This window comes from Mus musculus, chromosome 7 (assembly GCF_000001635.26).
Source record: "Mus musculus strain C57BL/6J chromosome 7, GRCm38.p6 C57BL/6J".
NCBI lineage: Eukaryota > Metazoa > Chordata > Mammalia > Rodentia > Muridae > Mus > Mus musculus.
In genome coordinates this window covers 45,162,782-45,182,052 of record NC_000073.6, presented here as the reverse complement: position 1 = coordinate 45,182,052, position 19,271 = coordinate 45,162,782, and the positions used below count along the sequence as shown (strand labels likewise).

The window sequence follows — 19,271 nt, the reverse complement described above, 5'->3', positions numbered from 1 at the left end:
ACAGCCAGGGCTACACAGAGAAACCCTGTCTCGGAAGAATAATCCCTCCCCCCCCCCCAAAAAAAACCGGACCAAAACAGAGCTGGATCAGGGACCCACGGGCGAGGGAATCCAGAGAGAACAAGAGTCTCGAGGCAGATGACCCAAGAGGGAACCCGGAGAAGCGAGGATGCGGAGGGTCCCGGTTGCAGTGAGGCTGTGGGGCCCCCTCCCCACACACCCACAAGAGAGTGGCGCAGCAAAGAGGCGCAGTCGCAGTGCGACAGGCTCTTTATTAGGCTCAGGGCGCGTCCAGTAGCAACAGCTTCTGCATGTAAGAGTCCAGCCAGCGGCGGCGCTCCAGGGCGGCCAGCAGGCGCGCGCGCTCCCGAAAGGCCGCGTCGTCAGCTAGCGCCAGGCTGCGCCGAGACAGGGGGCTACCCAAGCCCGCCCAGGCACGACCCGGGGCGCGGAGGCTGGGGGAAGAGAGATGTGATTGCGCGCTAGGCCCCACAGGCCACCGCGGGTCCCCACTGCAGTCCGACGCTAAGCACCCCTGCCCTCCCCAACTCCCCGCATGCGGTATCTTGCCTTCCTTTGGGGCGGGGGGTCCTCTCCTCCCTTCTTTGGGTGTCCGGGACCTCACACCTACCTGAACACACCAGCGAGGGGCAGGGCAACACCTGAGGCAGGGCCAGTGCCCCAGGGCACAAGCAGTAGCAGCAGCAAAAGCAGCAACAGCCGCTCTCGGGGGCTCCTGGACATCTGGCAGGTCTCCATCACCTGTGGATACAGGGGCCAGAATCTCAATGTCATCATCCCGCCCAGAAGCCTAGGGCCCACAATCCAACCCTGCCACCAGCCTCCTACAGGACCCCCTACCGTGCAGTGGGCTCAGGCAGCTATGCTCACGCCCCTTTTATATACCCTCACAGCCCCCGCGGCGGCAGTGACGCAGGCCGGGCTGGGGGCGCGGGGTCACTCCACCCCACGCTCATTAGGAGCCGCCAGCGGTAATGAGAAGCCTGGTGGGGCCCTGCGCTGCCGTGGCCAACACCAACTAATTGGGACCCAGAGCTAGTACTGAAGAAGGGGGGGTGGTGGTACAGACAGAGAGGTGGACACAAGGGGTGTGTCAGAGGGATAAAAATAGAGACTGGAGAGGGGGACCATCAGAGCACAAGTCGAGAACACAAGAGAGAGGCAGGAAAGAGAGCAGAGGGACACAAGGGAGAAAGACAGAAAAGAAATAACCTCCAGACAGAAGGGCAAAGACAAGATGCCTAGGAAGGGAAAAGCAAGAAGGAAGAGAGGAAGGCTGAGAAGAGAGGGTGTGGAAAGGAGCTGGTCAGGAGAGAGCCAGGGACAAGAGAGAGACAGAGAGAAAGAGAGACAGAGAGAGACAGAGACAGAGAGAGAGGCAGGCGGTGGTAGTGTGCAAACAGGTGAAGTCACCACCGTGAAATGGGACACAGGAGGCCCTGGGCTTCCACTGGGAAAAGTCTTTCCCTCCCTACAAGGGACATGGGGGTATGGTGAAGATTAGGGCCAACCATTCATACCTGGCATGTTTCAAGGGGGCTCCCAAGGCCACCCTATGGTGCCGTACACTCAGGAGGCAGAAACAACCACTGCAGATTTGAGGCCTGTGTATGCTACATATTAAGACTGTCTTAAAGAGGGGTGGGGTGGGGGTAAAGAGCAACACCCTCTTCCCGTATCATGGGCAAGGGAACAGGCCCTGGATTCCTACCTCCACAGAGATGAGGAGCCAAACTTGGAATCCCAAACAGAAAGGTGGTCCAGACAGGGCCCCCCACTTCTATGTTCCGAAAGCCTGGATTCCTGGATTCTTCAGTCTGAAGAGAGCAGTATGGCCTGGTGAGGTTAGACTAAAAAGGTACCAGGGACTCAGATCCTTAGATTTGAGTGGGGAGTGGGAGAGGACATAGAACTCATTTTTACTTACTTTGTATTTTGGGACAAGGTTTCTCTGTGTAGCCCTGGCTGCCCTGGAACTTGCTCTGTAGGCCAGGCTGGCCTAGAACCCAGATCCACTGGCCTCTGTCTCCCAAGTGCTAGGATTAAAGGTGTGCTCCACCACCACCCAGCTGGATTTTGTGTCTGTTGGGTTGATAGTTTTGTTCTGTGTGTGTATATTTGACTGGTTGGGTTTTATTTTTGTTTTAGAGTTTCTGTAGCTCAGGCTGTCCTGGGTCTCACTAAGTCACCCAAGCTTGCTTTGAACTCATAATCCTCTTGCCTGTGCCTTCTGCGAGCAGGGATCCCAGGCCTGTATCATCACACCATGCCAAACCCTCACTGCAAAGAGATCACAGCTTGGTCCAATTCTAACTTCCTTTTCTACCTTATCGATGAGATCCTATGTCTCTGTCCCTTTAAGAATCCCAGCCTGTTGCTATGCTCTCAGGATTCCCCAGGGAGGGGGTCAGGTGCGTCACCTGTCACCTGTGTGCCTCTGGGACCCTACTGCCTGTTCCTTCCAGCGCCATTCGGCTGCACTCCCTGCCTATCTCTTTGTTCAGCGCTGATCACCTGCTGTTGTCTTTGATACCACCGAGCAGGTAAGAGCCCCCTTGACTCCGGATGACCCTGTCCCATCCCAACTCACTCACTCCTGCATCTCCAGTCCACCACTGGAGTTACTGGATCCCTAGCTCTGTAAACAGGGGTGTGAGCCCACTGTCCTGTCTGCATCCCCATCAGGTTGAGGAGTCCACACCTCACATCCCTATTTCTTAAAGCCCTGGAACTCTAAGATCCAGACATCATCTAGCCCGTGGTCCAGGGATCCCATGTCCTTCCCCCTGTAACCCTTCACCCCTGCTTGTAGGCCCCAATATTCAAAATCTCTAAGTACCCAATTTCTGCCAAGAACCAGAGACATAGACTCAGAGCCCAACAGTTTGCATCTCAGGACTGTGGAGTCTTCCTCCTCCCACTGAGTTTGGGCCCCAGCTCTTCATTCTCATCATCCTCAGGTGTTAAAGCCTTTGCAGTCCTGGCCTCTTAAGAGCCTTGGGAGAAGGTTGTCCTATGTCCCCTTGGCCATCTGACACCCTCTGAAGGTGGAATCTAATATTTGTGGGATCTTGAAAAGGTGTCATCCTGTCCCAATTTTTCAGGGACCCCACTGGAAAACGCACTACCACTCCCAAGAATCCCTGAAGTCCTGTATCCTTGGTGACCGGTTACCATCCCACAGCCTCCAAGGAGTTGCTGTTGGCTTTTGCCAGGGTCCCTGGACAGATCTGGACCTCCTGGGAGCCGGTGGGTGTGGCCTCTGGGAGTGGGTGTGGCGTTTGGGTGGGCGTGGCTCTAGATGCTTTGGCCTTGACTGTTTCCTACATACTCCTTCCACAGCTGTAAGCGTCTCAGAACCATGCAGCCCTTCAGCCCCATCTTCTTCCACCTCCTCTTTCTCCTTAATGGTCTGAGTTCCAGGGCAGCTCCCTCACCAGGGCAGCCTGTGGTCGCTGACCTCCAGGGGATGCTCCAGCCCTCTGGGATGCCCACTGGTACTCTAGAAAATCTTACTAGAGATCAACCTACCCCAGGATCCTCTGCAAGCCATCCTCCTGAGCACTCCGAGACACCACCCTCAGCTTCCCCTCACATCTCCACAAAAATCTTAAGGGAGACCCCTAGCCCCAGCCCCTTTCTTTCTCTAGAGACTCCCATACCTGACCAGCTCACATCAGTAGCAGAATCTCAGGGTACTTCACAAATGAGTCCCTCCAGAGCAACACTTGGTAAACCTTCTGAGACCCCCAAACCTGACCCAACTGGAATTTCCCCGTCTGACTCTCCAGAAACCCCAAAACCTAACCCCTCCAACACCTCACCCCCAGAGTCTCCTGAGTCTGTATACACTGACCCCACACCAACTCTACACCATGAATCCCCTGAAATCTCCAAAAGAGATACCCCCAAACTCTCACCTGGTGAAGAGTCTAAGATACCAAGTCCCAGACCCACCCAATTCCTCAGCTCCAAATCCCTAGAGACCTACGACCCCAGTGCCACGAGACACCTAAATTCTGCACTGGAACCAACCACCCACCCTGACCCTACAGAAAGTCCACAGTCAGTCTTTCTCACCACTCACAACTCTAATCCCACTGTTGTCCCCCAAACCCAATTCCCCACATCCCCCAGCCAAAATGTAACAGAAACGGCTAGGACCTCTGACTTGGAACCCAGCTCTAGTCTTCCCACCCAGCCAACAACCTTCAGGGAGGAAGCCACCACTCCCAGTGAGCCAGGCTTGAGTCCCAGCCCAGAAGCCCCTGCAGTCACCCGAGTTGCCACCCCTGGCCTGTCCACCTCAGATTCCCCAGGGACCAAAGAGCTGCACGTACCCCAGAACTCAGACCCTAAAGGGCCAGATATCCCTCTTCCCTCAGCAAGGATTGCAGGGCCCCCCGCTCCTCTGGAGCACCCCAATCAGGTAGCACCTGCCCCTCAGAGACACAGCCGAGGAGACACAGTCAACACTATCATCGTGGTGGAGCGAGTGAAGGAGACGGGTGAGGGGCCTGAGGGCTGAGACTGGAGCCCTAGGGCTGAGGGAGGAGGGGTAGATCTGAATCCCTGGGTATGAAATGGGGGAGTCTGGAACTAAGGGAGGAGAGTTGGGTCTGACAGAGAAGGGCTGGGTTTGGATCCCTGGTGTGAGGGAGTGAGGCTGGGACTCCTGGGTCTGAGGGATGAGGGCTGGGTCTGGACCCCCGTGTTTGAGGGAGGAAAGTCCTCAGCTCAGGTTAGATGGCTGTGTCGTTCCTCAGGGGTGACTCTGGTCAGCCGCCCACGAGGCTCCGTCGGTGGGGCTCTGTGCCTGTTCTTCGCGGGGACAGGGCTGCTGATTGGCATCTTCCTGCTGCTGTGGTGCCTCTACCGCCGAGCCTCCAGACACAGGTCCTTTGCCCACCACCGGCTCCGGGACAGCGGAGATGAACCAGGTGAGTGCTTGCTCGCCCGAGAAAGACCTTATCCAGGCCTTACAGGGGACTTAGAACACCCTTCTAAAGAACACACACCCCTGTCCAAGGTAAGTATAAGGCTGACCCCACCATGGTCTGGTCCCAGCCCGTTACATCTGAAATTATTCCTCTTCCTCCTCCCACTTCCTCCTCCTCTGAGATGGGATCTCAAAGCTCAGATTCCCAAGACACACACACACACACACACACACACACACACACACACACACACTAACTACACTCCCTCTCTGAGCCTAAATTCCCCCCATACCCACACACCCTCTCTGCTCAGTTAAGCCCCGCCTAATTGTGTACCACACACCCCATCGAGGCTCGCCCACCACCACCACCACCACCTCCCCCCCCCCATGCGCCTGCACGCACGGACATTGCAAGCCCTCCCATGGCCAGCCACCTGACGAGTCCCTCGTCCTTGCAGTCTTGCACCTCGATGCCCCGAAGGACCCGCTGGATCTCTACTTCTACGCCCCCGATGCGTGGGTGCCCTCCCACATCGCCACGCAGCCTCCACCTTCCACGCCCCCGCTGCCGCCCAAGCTGCCCCCTCCGCCTCGCGGGCCGCAGCGCCTGGAAGCCCTGTCGCCCGCCGCACTGTCCCCCAACTTCTTCTGAGGACCGCGCCGCAGACCCGGCCCAGCTTCAATGCCTTAGAGGGACCCCAGAGCCAGGCAGAACTTCCCAATAAACCACCTCGCCCACCATTGGAATCTGTGCCTCAGTGCGCGGCGGGGCGAAGGGGCAGAGGGGAGGCGCAGCCCAGAGCAGCGGGGAGCAGAGAAACTGAGGTGCAGACCGGGCGGCGGCGGAGGGCTGGGGTCCGACTGAGTCAGGGGGAACTGGGGGGTCGAGCGTAGGGCAGCAGGAAGAGACCGGGGTCTGCACACCGGGCCCACACCACGCGACCACCTGATCCGTACACCAGAGCGTTTATTGGGAGTGGGGTGGGGCAGGGCAGGATTTACGTCACAGAGACAGACACCAAGACACGACCCTGCCCCAGGAACAACCCTCTCCTCCCAGCCCCGCTCCCTTTCCTGGGATTCTGTAACTTCTCTCACACACCTCACCCCCACCCAGATTTCTACGTTGAGAGAGGGGTGTCTATGAGGGGAAGCACCCCAGATTTGGAATCATTTAGCCCCTGAGGGACACACAACAAATGGCCACTGAGAAACCGAGGGCGGCCTGGAACCACCCAGGAGAATAAAGTGCAAGGATTTGGGGGGGGGGGGGCGAGGGGGATCCTGAAACCACCACGGGGAGGAAGAGGTGGCCTCGAGCCGCTGAATTAATAGCTTTGGGCAGCCACTACTGAGACCTGAAAACTGAGTCAGAAAAAGAGCACGGGGTGAGCAGAGCCATTTTGGCCATTTCCCTGGACAATGATTGTACTAAGCTAAGGTCAAGGCCCGGCAAAGTGTGCTGGTGAGGGGACGAGGGAAGAAAAGGGGGGTGGGGGGACTTGAAACCGCCATTTTCCCTCAGAAACGCTGGTGAGAATCAGTCCTGGGAACGGCGGCATTGGTGGTTAGGTTAAACCAGCTTGGAAAAATGTAGAATTGGTTAGGCGAGCCTTGAAACTAATAGAGGACGACCATGAAGTCTTCTGAGTAGGGGACCACCTGAATAATCTCGGGGTAGCCTGAGAATCCCTGGGGTCTTGGGGGAAGGGGTGAAACCTCAAAACCACAAGAGAGGAAGAGGTTGAACTGTCCCTCCAAATAAAGCCCTCAAAGGGGAGATTTGAGCCCACACAGGCAGAAACAAGCGGAGAACGACTTTCAGGGGAGTCTGGGTATCCTTGAAACTGCTAGTGTGCAGCTTCACCCCCCGCAGGAGGCAGTTGAGAGGGAAAGAGGGCTGGTCGGACAGCACTGGGAACAAGGGAGGACTTGCATCTTAAGCCTGAGGCAGGGGAGGAGTGGGGTTCCTCGACACTGCCGCTCAGGCTAGAGGTGTATGGAGTGGAAGTCCTGGAAACTGCCCCACAGTGGGAGGCCCGTGGTCAGTAGTCCCGGACAGGGGGCGGGGGCCTCGGAGGCTGCACTGTGCTGTGTGTGGCCCCGTAGGACGGAGGCGGCGCGGGGGGCGCCCCTGGGGGCTCAGCCTCGTCCTCCATTTCACTTTCGTCACTGCCAGCCAGCTGGTCGTGGCCAACAAAGCCACACTTCTCCTCGCTCATCTCCTCCGGCTCTGCCCACGGCTGCTTCTCTCCCGAAGCAAAGACCCCATAGAAGATGACACCGCCGTAGTGCACCAGGGAGGCTATGAGGAACACGTACTGCCACTCCTCCCGCGTCTGGGGGCAGACAAGGCAGATCAGAGAGGGATGGATGCACACCTGTCAGTTCAGGGGCTCTGTAGGGTGAGGCCGGAGGGTAGCCAGCATGGGCTACACGTCTTGAAAAATACATATATTGGGGCCTGAAAGGTGGCTCAGAGCTTAAAGAGGTCTTACTGCTTGCTTTTGCAGGAGACCCAAGTTCGGTTCCCAGCATCCAAACGAGGCTGCTCACAGTCACCTCTGTAGGCTCAGCACTCACATGCATATACATACATTTAGAACTAATACGAAGCCAGGAAGCGGAGGCAGGTGGATCTCTGTGAGTTCAGGGTCAGCCTGGTCTACAGAGTGAGACTCTGACCCAAGGGGGGGGGGGAATGGAGTTGGTGAGATGACTCGGCAGGAACAGAGCTGCCAACCCTACTGTCTGAGCTCTTTCCTTGGGACACAATGATGGGAAAAGCAAACCAACAGTTGTCCTGACCTCTACACACATCCCATGCCACAAATTAGCTCACACACATTAAGTTAATAAAAATAAATAAATTAATAAGCATAGATTTTCTTTAAGAGCTAAAAGAAAATCTCTGAGCTCAAGGCCAGCCTGGTCTACAGAGTGAGTTCCAGGACAGCCAGGGATACACAGAGAAACCCTGTCTCGAAAGAAAAAAAAAAGGATAGATAAAAGAAAGGGAAGAGGGGCTCAGAGAGTTGGCTCATCAGTTAAGAACACTGGCTGCTCTTGCCAGAGGTCCTGAGTTCAATTCCCAGCAACCACAAGGTGGCTCATGATCTGTAATGAGATCTGGTGCCCTCTTCTGGCCTCCAAGCATATATGCAGACAGACACTATATACATAATAAATAAATAAATCTTTAAAAAGAAAGGAAGGAAGGAAGGAAGAGAGAGAGAGAGAGAGAGAGAGAGAGAGAGAGAGAGAGAGAGAGAAAGAAAGAAAGAAAGAAAGAAAGAAAGAAAGAAAGAAAGAAAGAAAGAAAGAAAGAAAGAAAGAAAGAAAGGAAGAAAGAGAAAGAAAGAAGCCGGGCATGGTGGCGCACGCCTTTAATCCCAGCACTTGGGAGGCAGAGGCAGGCAGATTTCTGAGTTCGAGGCCAGCCTGGTCTACAAAGTGAGTTGCAGGACAGCTAGGGCTACACAGAGAAACACTGTCTCGAAAAACCAAAGAGAGAGAGAGAGAGAGAGAGAGAGAGAGAGAGAGAGAGGAAGAAGAGTAAGGAACTAAGGAACAGGCATTCTCCGGGAGGGCTGTGCTAACCTTGTGCTTGGTCATTGCACCCACGATGATGGGGCACACCATCCCAGACAGTGTGCCCACGCCATTGGAAATGCCCATCAAGATGCTGGCATAGCGAGGGGCGATGTCCAAGTGGTTCACGTTAAACCCTGGTGGGGTATCAAAGTAGCAAACATCATAGCAAGTCCCAACTCAGATAACCCACTGAAGTGCTACACCCACCCCATCCCCTGCTCTTCTGAGACACTCGTTTTTTTCAAAAATTTATATTTACTAATGTGTATAGGGGGTGAGGCGGGGAAGTGAACGTGTGCCTGCAGTCCCCATAAAGTCCAGAAGAGGGCGCCTGATCCGCCAGAGCTGGAGTTATTGGAAATATGGTAGATGCTGGAAACCCAACTCAGGTCCTTTGCAAGAGCAGCAAGGGTTTTAACTGCTGAGGCATTTCTCTAGTTCCCAGGGCCCGAGCTGACTCCAGTACCCCAAACTGCCTATCTGAGGTTCTCACCAGAGATGGCAAAGCCACTGAAGCCCACAGCCAGGACCAGGAAGGAGATGGCCACGCCCTTGGAGTGCGAGTATCCGACCACCAGCAGCAGCGTGGCTTCCATCCCGAAACCTGAAAAGGGTCATGTCTCCCAAGTGCCCGTTGTGACTCCGTTGGCCACCTCGCCAATGACAGTCTTGATCTCACCCCGACCCCCTTCTACTGACCCCTTCTACTCATTCTGACCTGCAGCAGAATTGACCCTGGTTCCACCAAACTAGACTGGGTCCTGTTTCCCCAAGACCCAACCTGATTCATGCCCTTTGGTGCTCTGCCTCCAAAGCGTCCACTATGACCCCGCCTTCTGACTAGGCCACTCAGTAAGGACCCAATACCTCATCTCTGAACCCTCAAGAGACACTTCTCATAAGGAAGCTCAAGACCCCACTCATGTCTCCATCGCTTCTGAACCCCACTCTCAGCTGAACGTGCTAAGTCCCCACTCACAGCCTGGTGTTCCCAAGTCCGCACCCATGGCCTGTTTCCCAGTCGCCTGTCTCCTCAGGTCCCCCATCCACAGCCCTCCCAACTCCCAGCCTAGTTTAAGTCTGGTTCCAACTAGACTCGTGAGGGCCCCATCCTTCCAGTTCGGCGTCTTCTCTACACCATCCGGGTCTGCCTACCCTTCCACATGGTGGTCTGCAAACCTGACTTGGTAAAACTGTTGCACACTGCCCTTCCTCACTAGGGTTGGGTCTGGTCAGCCACGCCCTTGACCCCACCTTCGCCCCACCCATCAGCCCTCCCCTTTGTACTCTGCTCCACCCACTCACCCCCGCAGTTCATGAGCTTTCGCACGTTGGTAGTGGACATTATGTGACGACTGCGCAAAAAGTCAGCGATCTGGCCTCCAATGGGTACGATGATGGTCATGACAAGGTGAGGCAGCGCCGACACCAGCCCCACCTGAGAGAGCAGGTGAATGGGCATTCACGCCAGATGTGATTGGGTGACCCCCCACCTCCTCCTCCATCCCCGCCTCGGGACGCAGGCACCCTGTCCCTCACCCCCATCGAGTCCCCTACTCCTGCACCCCCACCTTGCTGATCTCAAAGCCGAACACTTCTTCAAAGTAGGCGGGCTGAGAGATGAGGAGCAGGTAGAAGGTCCAGCTGCGGCAAAAGTTCGCAACGATGATGGCATAGACGGGCATGGACGTAAAGAAGCGCCTCCAGGGTGTGTTAAACTTCTGTGGGGGGCGGGGAGGGGAGGGCAGAGCAGGCATGCTAAGACTGATACCAGGATTGAGAACTTTGTGTCCCACTAGGGACCCCAAGATACTTCACAGAAGCCTCGAGAATGGGCCAGAATGGGCCACACGTTTCTTCTGAGGACTTAGGAATTCTAAAACTGCAGCCTTCAGGTTGCATTGCAAAGATGAAGGATGGGTCCTGACTCCCAGAGATGCCTGAGGTTTCATGATAACCCATAAATGGCGAGTCCGGTAAAACGTCTATTCAATCACTCACTCCCCCAAAGTCTAGACACACCCACAGCAATAGCTAGCAAAAATTCACATTCTAATCCTCTCTGCTGTTGCCAACAAGGCCTTATGGGTGGCTCTAAATCACCCACCTAGTACCCGCCATTCCTAAACTCCATCCCACCTAATATGGAATCTAGCCCAGCTATTTTCTTTCTTTCTTTTTTTCTCTTCGTTTTTTTTCAGTAGTAGGAATGCATGCTAGGCAGATGCTCTTTCATTGTAAAACACCCGCAGCCCCTCACTAGGGGATTCTGGGCAAACGATGGATGGACCACTGAGCTAAACCTCTAACCCAGGTGAGAAACAAAGCTTCAGGAAATACCTGGCCTGGCCTTGAACTCATTTTATAGCCTGACCTTGAACTCACAATCCTCCTGCCTCGCCCCCCACCCCCAGCCTTTTGCTTGGCAGTTCTATCTTCTCTGAGTCTTTGCACAGGTTTGAGCACACACACACACACACACAGAGTCATGTAGCCCTGTACCAACCGTAACAGGGTTCATGAGCTTGGCGCTCTCCCCGATGGCATCCTCAATGTATTTGCGCTCCTCCTCAGAGATGCTGGGGTGCAGTGCCGGTGACTCATAGGAGACAAGCAACCAGAACAGGTACCAAAAGATCCCGAAGCTGCCTGAGGGGGGGGGGTCAGCAGGGATATGGGTGTAGGGTGACATCCAGACTTGCTCAGCCAGCCTGAGTGCCACCCAGAATCATGCATCTGGGTCCCTCACCATAGACATAGAAGACAGAACTCCATCCTGAATACTGCACAAGGACCCCAGCCAAGGGCATGGCAACCACCGCCCCAGCATAGGAACCTGAGGAGAGAACGAGGGTAGAGAACAGACCTAGTCCCAGGTCTTTCCTAGATCCAGGAGAGCAGCCCCTCAGCCCTGAAATCTCTGCTGCACCTACATTGAGATCCCAGCTCCCAGCTCCCAGCTCAGCCCTCCTCGCACAAGAGCTGCTCCCCAGCCCCTTCCTCTCACCGCAAAAGGCTGTCGTTGCCAGCCGACTCCGTTCTAAGGGAGGGGCCCATTTGCTCCAGATGCCATGGCAAGCAGGGTATGTGACCCCCTAGGGAGGGAGCACAGAGGTCAACAAGAAGAGGTATGATCAGAGAGAGAAGCAGGGTTAATGGGGCAGGCTTTACCTCCACCAATCCCTGAAGGATCCTCACGAAGATGACACAGCCATAGTGAACGCGGGCTGCTGAAGGGATCAACATGTTTAGGGTGGAGGTAGCCACAATGGCAAAGCCAAAGACCCTGTTGAGAAAGGTGGGGGAAAAAAAGAGTCTAGCCATGCCAGTTATAGTGAGGTGTTCGTGTGGCGCTAGCCATCCAGCCTTCCCGCTGCTCCTAGGATTTTCCCCTCCCTGCCTACATCAGGCCCTGTGTATAACAGAACTAGAGGCTGCCTCCAAGATATGCCCTCAAACAAGGACCCTCCCAATTTCCCAGAGCCAAACCCAAGGCCACACCCTCTAGCTCCACCACACACAACTCCAATTTCTGCCACCTTGAGACACTACAACGGTACCTGTTGGCTGCGAATTTTTGGCAGATAAATCCTCCAGGAATCTGAGTGACAATGTAGCCCCAGAAAAAGGAGCCATGTATGAGGCCGACAGTCTCTGGATCCCAGTTGAACTGGGCTTTCTGTGGGTCAAAATACACATCAAACTAGATGCCCCCCAGACTCTACCCTCTACCAATCAGCACCCATAGACTTAGCTCCTTAGCCAATCAGCAACAAGATGCCCCGCCCTCTGCCCAAATCTACCAATCAGAGCTCAGTGGAGCTCCACCCTTCTATGTTGCTAGGGCCTGCCCTACCACTTTAGCTACAGGCGCTGCTGCCTAGAAGCTCAGTTCTACTTGCTTGCTTACCTCAGTATCCCCTCCCTGAATATCCCCAAGTGTAGGGGTGACTGCCTCCTGTTTGTGGACAGACCTGTATGGGGTCTAGGCAGGGCCAAGAAGCAGCTAAATTAGGTGTGTTCCCAATTACAATAGAGCAAAGGACAGGGTTTCAGGTAAGCCACAGACCAAACCAAGATTTTTCCTTTTTTTCTTTTTCCAGTCAAGGACATAGCTTGTGTAATATCCAAGTTGAAATAACATAAATCTGAGCTTGGACGAGGCTTTAGATGTGGGCCAGAACTAATCAGGTGGACATAGGCAGAGGTGAATTTGGAAAAGAGCTTGAGATAGCAGTGAAATTATTCAAGTGTGATCCGGGAACATAAACGTGGGGGCAGAGCCGGAAGTAAAAGGGCTAGAAGGTCTCAAAGCAGCCACAGTAGCAAACCTAATGCTAGTGTTGTCTTTTCCACAATCTGGGATGGAAAGGAGGCGGAGCTTCCATTATATAAGGGCGGGGCTGAGGAAGCCTGGAGTGGGATGAGATCTGTAGGGAGGCACGGAAAGGCAGGACCAAAGGATAGTAACTGGGAAGGAGTGCGACCTAGACCACGGACAGTGAGCAGGGCTCGCCAAAGCAGCTACCTGCACCACCACGTGGCCCCCACGGTGGGTTGTGCTGTTGTTGACCATGGACACGATGGCCACGCCCAGGTTGCAGCGGATGCCAAAGCTGATACAGAAACCCAGACCGCTCATGATGGCGATGATGTAGCGACGAGGGAGGCCAAAGCAGGTGCAGTCCACCACAGGCGGGTCCCGAGTGTGCGTGGTCACTGGCCGCCCGTCGGCACTCAGCTCCAGTGTCTCCGCGCCTTCCTGCCGCTTCTCCAGTAACCTGCAGGGAAGCGAGAAGCAAAGACTCAGACTCCTCCCGGTGACAACAGGGGTCCTAGGCTTAACCTTGCTTGGCTGCCCTCACTATGATGCAGGCAACTCTGGATCTGTGTTTCCCTCCCTCTGTCCAAGAACTCAGAGTTCCCTCTCTTCCCCGTGACACAGGAGTGCACGGCAAAACCCACGTCTTTTGCCAGACCCAGAATCTGAGTCCGAATTCCTTCCAGTCCCGGGAGTCCAGGCCATCGGCTCTCTCCTGCCTCAACTCTGGGGTCAAGATCTTCAGTCGACTTCTCCCCAGCCCTCTCTCATCTCTCCCCACTAGGGAGTTATAGATTCTACACAACCCTTAGAATCAAAGAGGAGGTGCCTGCTAGCCCCCACCGCAAGGCTCCAAGACTGTCCCCAGCCCCCTCCAGCAGATGCAGATCCGAGTCTATTTGAGTCAGCAAAGGTACAAAGGAGAGCCCTGCGCAAAGGTGTCAACAGAGCAGATGCTTCCGAGCCATCTCGGCTATATATATCGACCCCCTCCCCCTTCCATCTCCCCCTGTGGTTGCCTTGCCCTGCTTCTAGGCCCCAGATGTGGGGTTGAAGTCCAGCTAACGCCGCCTGAAGCCCATTCCCACAGACGTGGTTTGGGGACTCCCTCACGGGGTGCCGAATCCAGCTGTCTGGCTTAAGTATCCATCCCTGGGGAATCTGGAGTTCAGACTCAGCCTAGGGGGCAAGGAGGGGGAGTGATAGCTGGTGTCCTGGCAAGGGACAGATGGCCCTGGTAGGGAGATTGGCGCATTCATTCCCCAGCGTGACTCTCGCCTCCGCCCGATCTGCATCCAGGATTGAGTCTGTGATGATGGATAGGGCTCATGGAGGGGCTGCCGCCCAGCCTGAGGGAGGCTGCTGGAGACGGGAGAGCCTGACCTGGAGGCAGGAGGAAAGAGACCAGAGAGGTGGGGAAATTGTGCGGATGAAAGACAAAGAGCTGTGAAGAGTGGGGCAGAACCATGGGGAGTAGCCAGAGACTGGGGCGGGGAGACCTAGTGAAGATGAGAGAGAGAGAGAGAGAGAGAGAGAGAGAGAGAGAGAGAGAGAGAGAGAGAGAGAAATCAAAAGATGGTGACCCAGGGAGTAGGAAAGGCAGAGTGGGAAGATGACAGAGACCTAGGGAGAGAGGGCCAGAGAATGAGAAAAAAGAGAGGTAGAGACTCAGGGGCGAGAACACAGGAACTGACAGACAGGCAGCAAGAGACACAGCTGTGCCTTGAGGAGAGCGGAGAGAGGAGAGTGGAGAGCGCCTCTGATGCTAGAAAATGGAGAGATGAGGACACACTGAGGACAAATGATCTGAGGCCATGAAGTGCCTGAGTGTGGGGACATTTCGTGTTCTGTGTGGCCCCTCTGAGGCGGGTAGGCAGGCAGGCAGGGGATCGGGCTGCCTCCCAGGAAGGGGCGAGAACAGATGGAGGCGAGGGAGATGGGGACGGGGGAGGAGAGAACAGCCAGACGGGCTGGGGGTGGGGGGAGGGCCAAAGAACACAACCGACAGCCCCATACTGAGACTTAAGGAGGTGGGGAGGGGAAGAAAAGAAATGGGGTGGAGTCGGGCGGTGGTGGTGGCACACCCTTTGATCCCCATCCTGGCACTCTGGAGGCAGAGGCAGGTGGATCTCTGAATTTGAGGCTAGCCTGGTCTACAGAGAGTTCCAGGACAGCCACAGCTACCCAGGGAGGCTGAGGCAGGAGGATTGCTGCAATTTCAAGACCAGCCTGGGCTACAGAGTGAGACAAGTGAGGGGGCGGGGCAGAGATTTAACCCAGTTGGTAGAATGTTTGCCTAGCATATAGGAAGGTCTGAGTTCCGTCCCCAACACTCCATAAGCCAGGTATATTAGCACACATCTGTGATCATAACAGCGGCGGGAGGATCAGGAGTTCAAGGTCAGCTTGGCTATATAGTGAATTTGAAGCCAGCCTGGGATACACCAGACTTTGTCTCAAGGAAACAAAACAAGCAGTATGGTGCTGCTCACCTTTAACCACAGTACTTTAAGGAAGAGGCAGGATCTCCGTGAGTTCTAGGCCAGCCAGGGCTAATGGGCCAGAGCCTCTCTCAAAAAAGGGGGGGAGTCCCCAAGGATAGAAGGAGAGGGGTTAGACAGTAACCAAGAGAAAGAAGGAAGAAAGGTAGAGGGAACACAGCCCAGGAGCTGGGACTCAAAGCCCTCAGAGTAAACCCCACAGGAGTGAAGGACACCCTCCCCCCCCCTTGCTCCCCTCTATACAGCATTAGCCAGTGAGACTGGAGACTGACCTGGGTTGATTTCTGATATTTGACTGACTCTGAAACTATAGGTGTGAGTGTAACCCCTGAATTTTGATATTTGTTATTTATATTTGATGTCAGATTTCTCTAAGCCATGCAAGCTTTTCAAACAGGATTCTGAGTCTCATACAAGATAAAAAAATAAAAAAATAAAAAAATAAAAAAAGCCAGGAAGTTCAAGTGTGGCCTGGTGGTGTGAGCCTGTCATCCTACCACTTGGGAGACAGAGGCAAGATGATCAAGAGTTCAAGGCCAGCCTGGGCTTCAGGAGATCCTGTCTCAAATAGCAAGAGTCACAGAAAACTCCCATCTCCTCTCTGGATGACCCCAACTAGGCCAAGGATCTGGTGAGGGAATTCGTCCCTTGGGTTAGGCGGAGTTTCCCCAAAGGAAGACTGTGTCTCAACTGCTCCCTAGGTATCTGTCCACTGCCTGCGTCTCTGTCTTCCTATGCCTTGGCAGTTTGCTGGTCTCCTACGGTAGGAAACGGAGACTCCAAAAGCAGAGCTCCCAGGTCCAAGGTCACACTCTTCTGCGGACCTGATCTGCTCCTGGCCTCCAGCAATACCGTGCCGGAGCCTGGCTGTAAGAAGCAAGGACCCCTGGCTCCTCCGCGTTGTCCCAAGTCACCCTGGGTTACCTGGTCCAAGAGACCCCCCCTCCCCGCTAAGCTAGCAGCACTCATCTCCAGGAGCATCTATCGCTCTGAGCTCTCATTTGGGACTTGGGAAGGAGAATGACCTGTGTACCAATAATACCCCCCACTGTCAAAGTAAACTCGGGATTTTGTTTGCAAATAACTGCTTGCCCCCCTTCCCAATGTTCTGCTGCTTCTCCTGTCTCTGGGGTTTCTGAATTCAGAAAGAGAAGGTGAGACTGGAGACCCAGAGGGGAGATAGAGAGGCTAAGGGAGGGGGCCTGAGGAACACCTGTCTCCTGCTGTCACCCCCCTCCCAGCCCCCTCCACCAGCACATCTTTCTCTAGCTCCCCTGACTTCACGCTGGTGTATTTTGAGAAACTCGTGAAAGGAGGCGAGAAAAAAGGGTGGGGAGGGGCTGGGAATTGGAAAATGAAGAGGTGAAGCTGTCTCAGCTCCCCCCTCCACAGCTCGCCTCCCCCCCACCCCCCGCCGCCACATACACACACTGCACCTTCCTGCCTTCCTCTGTCCACCTCATCCCTCTCATGTTACTAGAGGTTGGGGTTAACTTTGGATCTAGGAGGTGAGGTACAGCAAGCTGGACCATCACTAGCATAATCCTCGGGTGGCCCAGTAAGATGGACTGAGGAACATGTAAAGGTGGACTAGGGCCCTGTGTGGAGGGCACTATGCCCACGAGGCCATCTCCTCCCCGCACTGTGGATAGATATTTTTAGGCCTCTCAAGAGCTGAGTAATTTCTCTGACTTGGAGCCAGAGCTGGGGTTGGGGGTGAGAGGCTGGGAGGTGTCCAGGCTACCTCAAGGGACACTGGGGTCACTAGAATCATGGCCCTTGGTGGGAGCAAATATCGCCCAGTTCTAGCTTATATCCCTTGGGAAGTCCATATTACCCGCAAGATTAATTTGGTTTTGTGGCCTGAAACTCCCTTCATCCCCCTCACCCCCAGAACCTAGGATACCCCAGTTTTTCCCTCTCAGATTAACCCCCCTCAAGGACAAGAACTAACAGCCCCAATCCGCTTTAGCTCCAGATTAAAAGCCTCTAGGGAATGAACCTGAGAAAGAGGAGAGAGGTGGAGAGAGCCAGGGTGGGGAGATAGCGGGTGAACAGTCAGAGATGCTGAGAGAGACAGATCAAAGTGGGGACCAGAGGTCCAGGGAAGAAGAGAGGAAGGGGAATACAAGAGTCAGAGTCAGGACTGATGGACAGCTAGTGGGCGCCCGCATTGGCTCCTAATCAGAGAGAGGGGACAGACACCCAGTGGGAAGAAGAACCCAGAGAGAGGACATATCTAAAGTAAAAGACCGAGAAGACAGGTGGACAGAGATCCAGAGAATAGGGAGGGACACACAATCCCAAAGAAAAGTCGAGCCCGAGGTGCGGGGGACCAGGGGGGAGGGGGAAGCGATGATGAACTAGGCAGAGTGGAAGGACAGCACTGACAGGACGGAATCCTGAACAGATGGGTGGGCCTCCCCACATTGTGCCTGGGTGTCGCCTCTCTTCTCCCTCTGTCAGTTGCTCTCAGATGGAAAGGGGGCATCCTCATCCTTACCCTCCCAGGAACCCCACCAGGCTCACCGGTGCAGCCTCCCCAGGGCGCGCCCCGCCAGCTTCCGAAACTCCTCCTGCCGGAACTCCATGGTGGCTGTGCCCACGCGGGTCCCCTGCCAATCCCCCCGCCCGCGGGCCCGGGCGGCCGCGTCCGGGATCCCGGGGTCCGCCCCGGCCCGGCCCGGCCCCGCAGCTCCGCTCGGGGGGGAACCAGGCTGCGAGTGCCCGCTGCCCGGGGCTGTAGCGGACTCAGCGTCGGGGCGGGGCGGGGCATCCACGCCCACCAAAGGAGGCCCCACCCCTTGTAGGAAGGACCCGCCCTCTCCTTCCAACAGGCTACCTGGAGATGCTAGGCCAGTTTCTCTTGGCTTGGCTTGCAGGCTAGACCCCTCTCTCTTTCAGCTCTTCCATCCTAGAGCCTCCACCTGTCCACCCCAAGGCCACGTCCCTGGGATTGAACTCCGAGTTGCCTCGCTCCCCACTATAATACACTCCCCAGATACTCTGCACGTTCCAAGCTCTTTGAGTCTCTTCCCAGATCTCTTTGCTTCTGAGCTCTATTCCCATCCGACCTTTGGCTTGCTTCCTCTCCTTCACTCTTTTTTTCTTTAAAAAAAAAAATTTTTTTTTTGAGTGCCGCACACCTTTAATTCCAGCATTCAGGAGGCAGGCAAGTGAATCTGTGTGAATTCAAGGCACAGGCATGGGAGGCAGAGGCAGGCAAATTTCTGAGTTCGAGGCCAGCCTAGTCTACAGAGTGAGTTCCAGGACAGCCAGGGATATACAGAGAAACCCTGTCTCGAAAAAAAAAAGTTTATTCTTTTAAAGTTTAATTAGGTATGCATGTTTTGCTAGCATATTATATATCTGTGTACTATTTGTATGCCTACTGGCATTGGAGGAGATGTGACCTGCCATGTGGGTGTTTGGAGCTGAACCCAGGTCCTCTGGAGTGCAGCCTATTAGCGCTGAGCCATCTCTCCGGCCCCCTTTTTCCTTTGTTGGGCATACTGGGGATACAGGCGTGCCGCTGAACTGGACTGGCTCTCTCATTTTTCGGGTTCCACTTTTCCCCTTGAATTCACTTTTTTTTAATCTGCACCCCATCTTTCTCTCCCTGAGTTTCAACTCCCTCTCCTTCCATCCTTTTGAACTCTGCTAGCTATAACCAGGCTCACCACTACTGCCGTTCGTGCCCCATGGTGTCCTTCCTCACTTCCCAAGAGTGTGTCCGGTTGCTTAGACTCTATGATATTCTTTTGAGTCTGGGCCCCATCAACTGAGCTATGTCTCCTCCCTCTGAGTTCTGTCCCTGCTCCCCAAGTATGTTTGGAGTCCTACATACTTGCTGTCTATCTTCTGTCTCTGCCTTCTGTGCCTGGCTCCTCCC

At 54.9% G+C, this 19,271-nt stretch overlaps 3 protein-coding genes and 1 non-coding gene across 7 annotated transcripts; 1 reads left to right on the top strand and 3 right to left on the bottom strand.

Moving 5' to 3' along the window:
• Positions 1-214: 214 nt before the first annotated feature.
• On the bottom strand, positions 215-2,352 carry Pth2 (parathyroid hormone 2). Of its 4 annotated transcripts, XM_030241996.1 has the most exons (4): positions 1,733-2,352; positions 1,542-1,634; positions 632-762; positions 253-455 (listed from the first exon to the last, which is right to left on the bottom strand). In XM_030241996.1, the coding sequence occupies exons 3-4, from the start codon at positions 757-759 to the stop codon at positions 281-283; spliced, it is 303 nt and encodes a 100-aa protein (XP_030097856.1). In that variant the 5' UTR covers positions 760-762; positions 1,542-1,634; positions 1,733-2,352; the 3' UTR covers positions 253-280. The 4 variants fall into 4 exon arrangements, with proteins under 4 accessions (NP_444486.1, XP_030097856.1, XP_006540628.1 ...); NM_053256.2 differs by lacking the exons at positions 1,542-1,634; positions 1,733-2,352 and adding an exon at positions 862-1,058 and having other exon boundaries at positions 215-455; XM_006540565.4 differs by lacking the exon at positions 1,542-1,634.
• Positions 2,353-2,455: 103 nt separating this feature from the next.
• On the top strand, positions 2,456-5,704 carry Gfy (golgi-associated olfactory signaling regulator). Its single transcript, NM_001195255.1, has 5 exons — positions 2,456-2,564; positions 3,126-3,270; positions 3,364-4,529; positions 4,788-4,961; positions 5,422-5,704. Exons 3-5 carry the CDS (start codon positions 3,383-3,385, stop codon positions 5,613-5,615), a joined length of 1,515 nt encoding a protein of 504 aa, NP_001182184.1. The 5' UTR covers positions 2,456-2,564; positions 3,126-3,270; positions 3,364-3,382; the 3' UTR covers positions 5,616-5,704.
• A 209-nt stretch (positions 5,705-5,913) lies between these two features.
• Positions 5,914-18,132, bottom strand: Slc17a7 (solute carrier family 17 (sodium-dependent inorganic phosphate cotransporter), member 7). Its single transcript, NM_182993.2, has 12 exons — positions 17,909-18,132; positions 13,086-13,338; positions 12,118-12,236; positions 11,729-11,843; positions 11,565-11,652; positions 11,307-11,393; positions 11,064-11,206; positions 10,129-10,278; positions 9,863-9,995; positions 9,051-9,161; positions 8,564-8,691; positions 5,914-7,302 (listed from the first exon to the last, which is right to left on the bottom strand). Exons 1-12 carry the CDS (start codon positions 17,968-17,970, stop codon positions 7,009-7,011), a joined length of 1,683 nt encoding a protein of 560 aa, NP_892038.2. The 5' UTR covers positions 17,971-18,132; the 3' UTR covers positions 5,914-7,008.
• On the bottom strand, positions 8,692-8,750 carry Mir7055 (microRNA 7055). The gene has a single exon (NR_106022.1). It is a non-coding gene; the product is annotated as a microRNA 7055 (primary transcript).
• Positions 18,133-19,271: the final 1,139 nt, after the last annotated feature.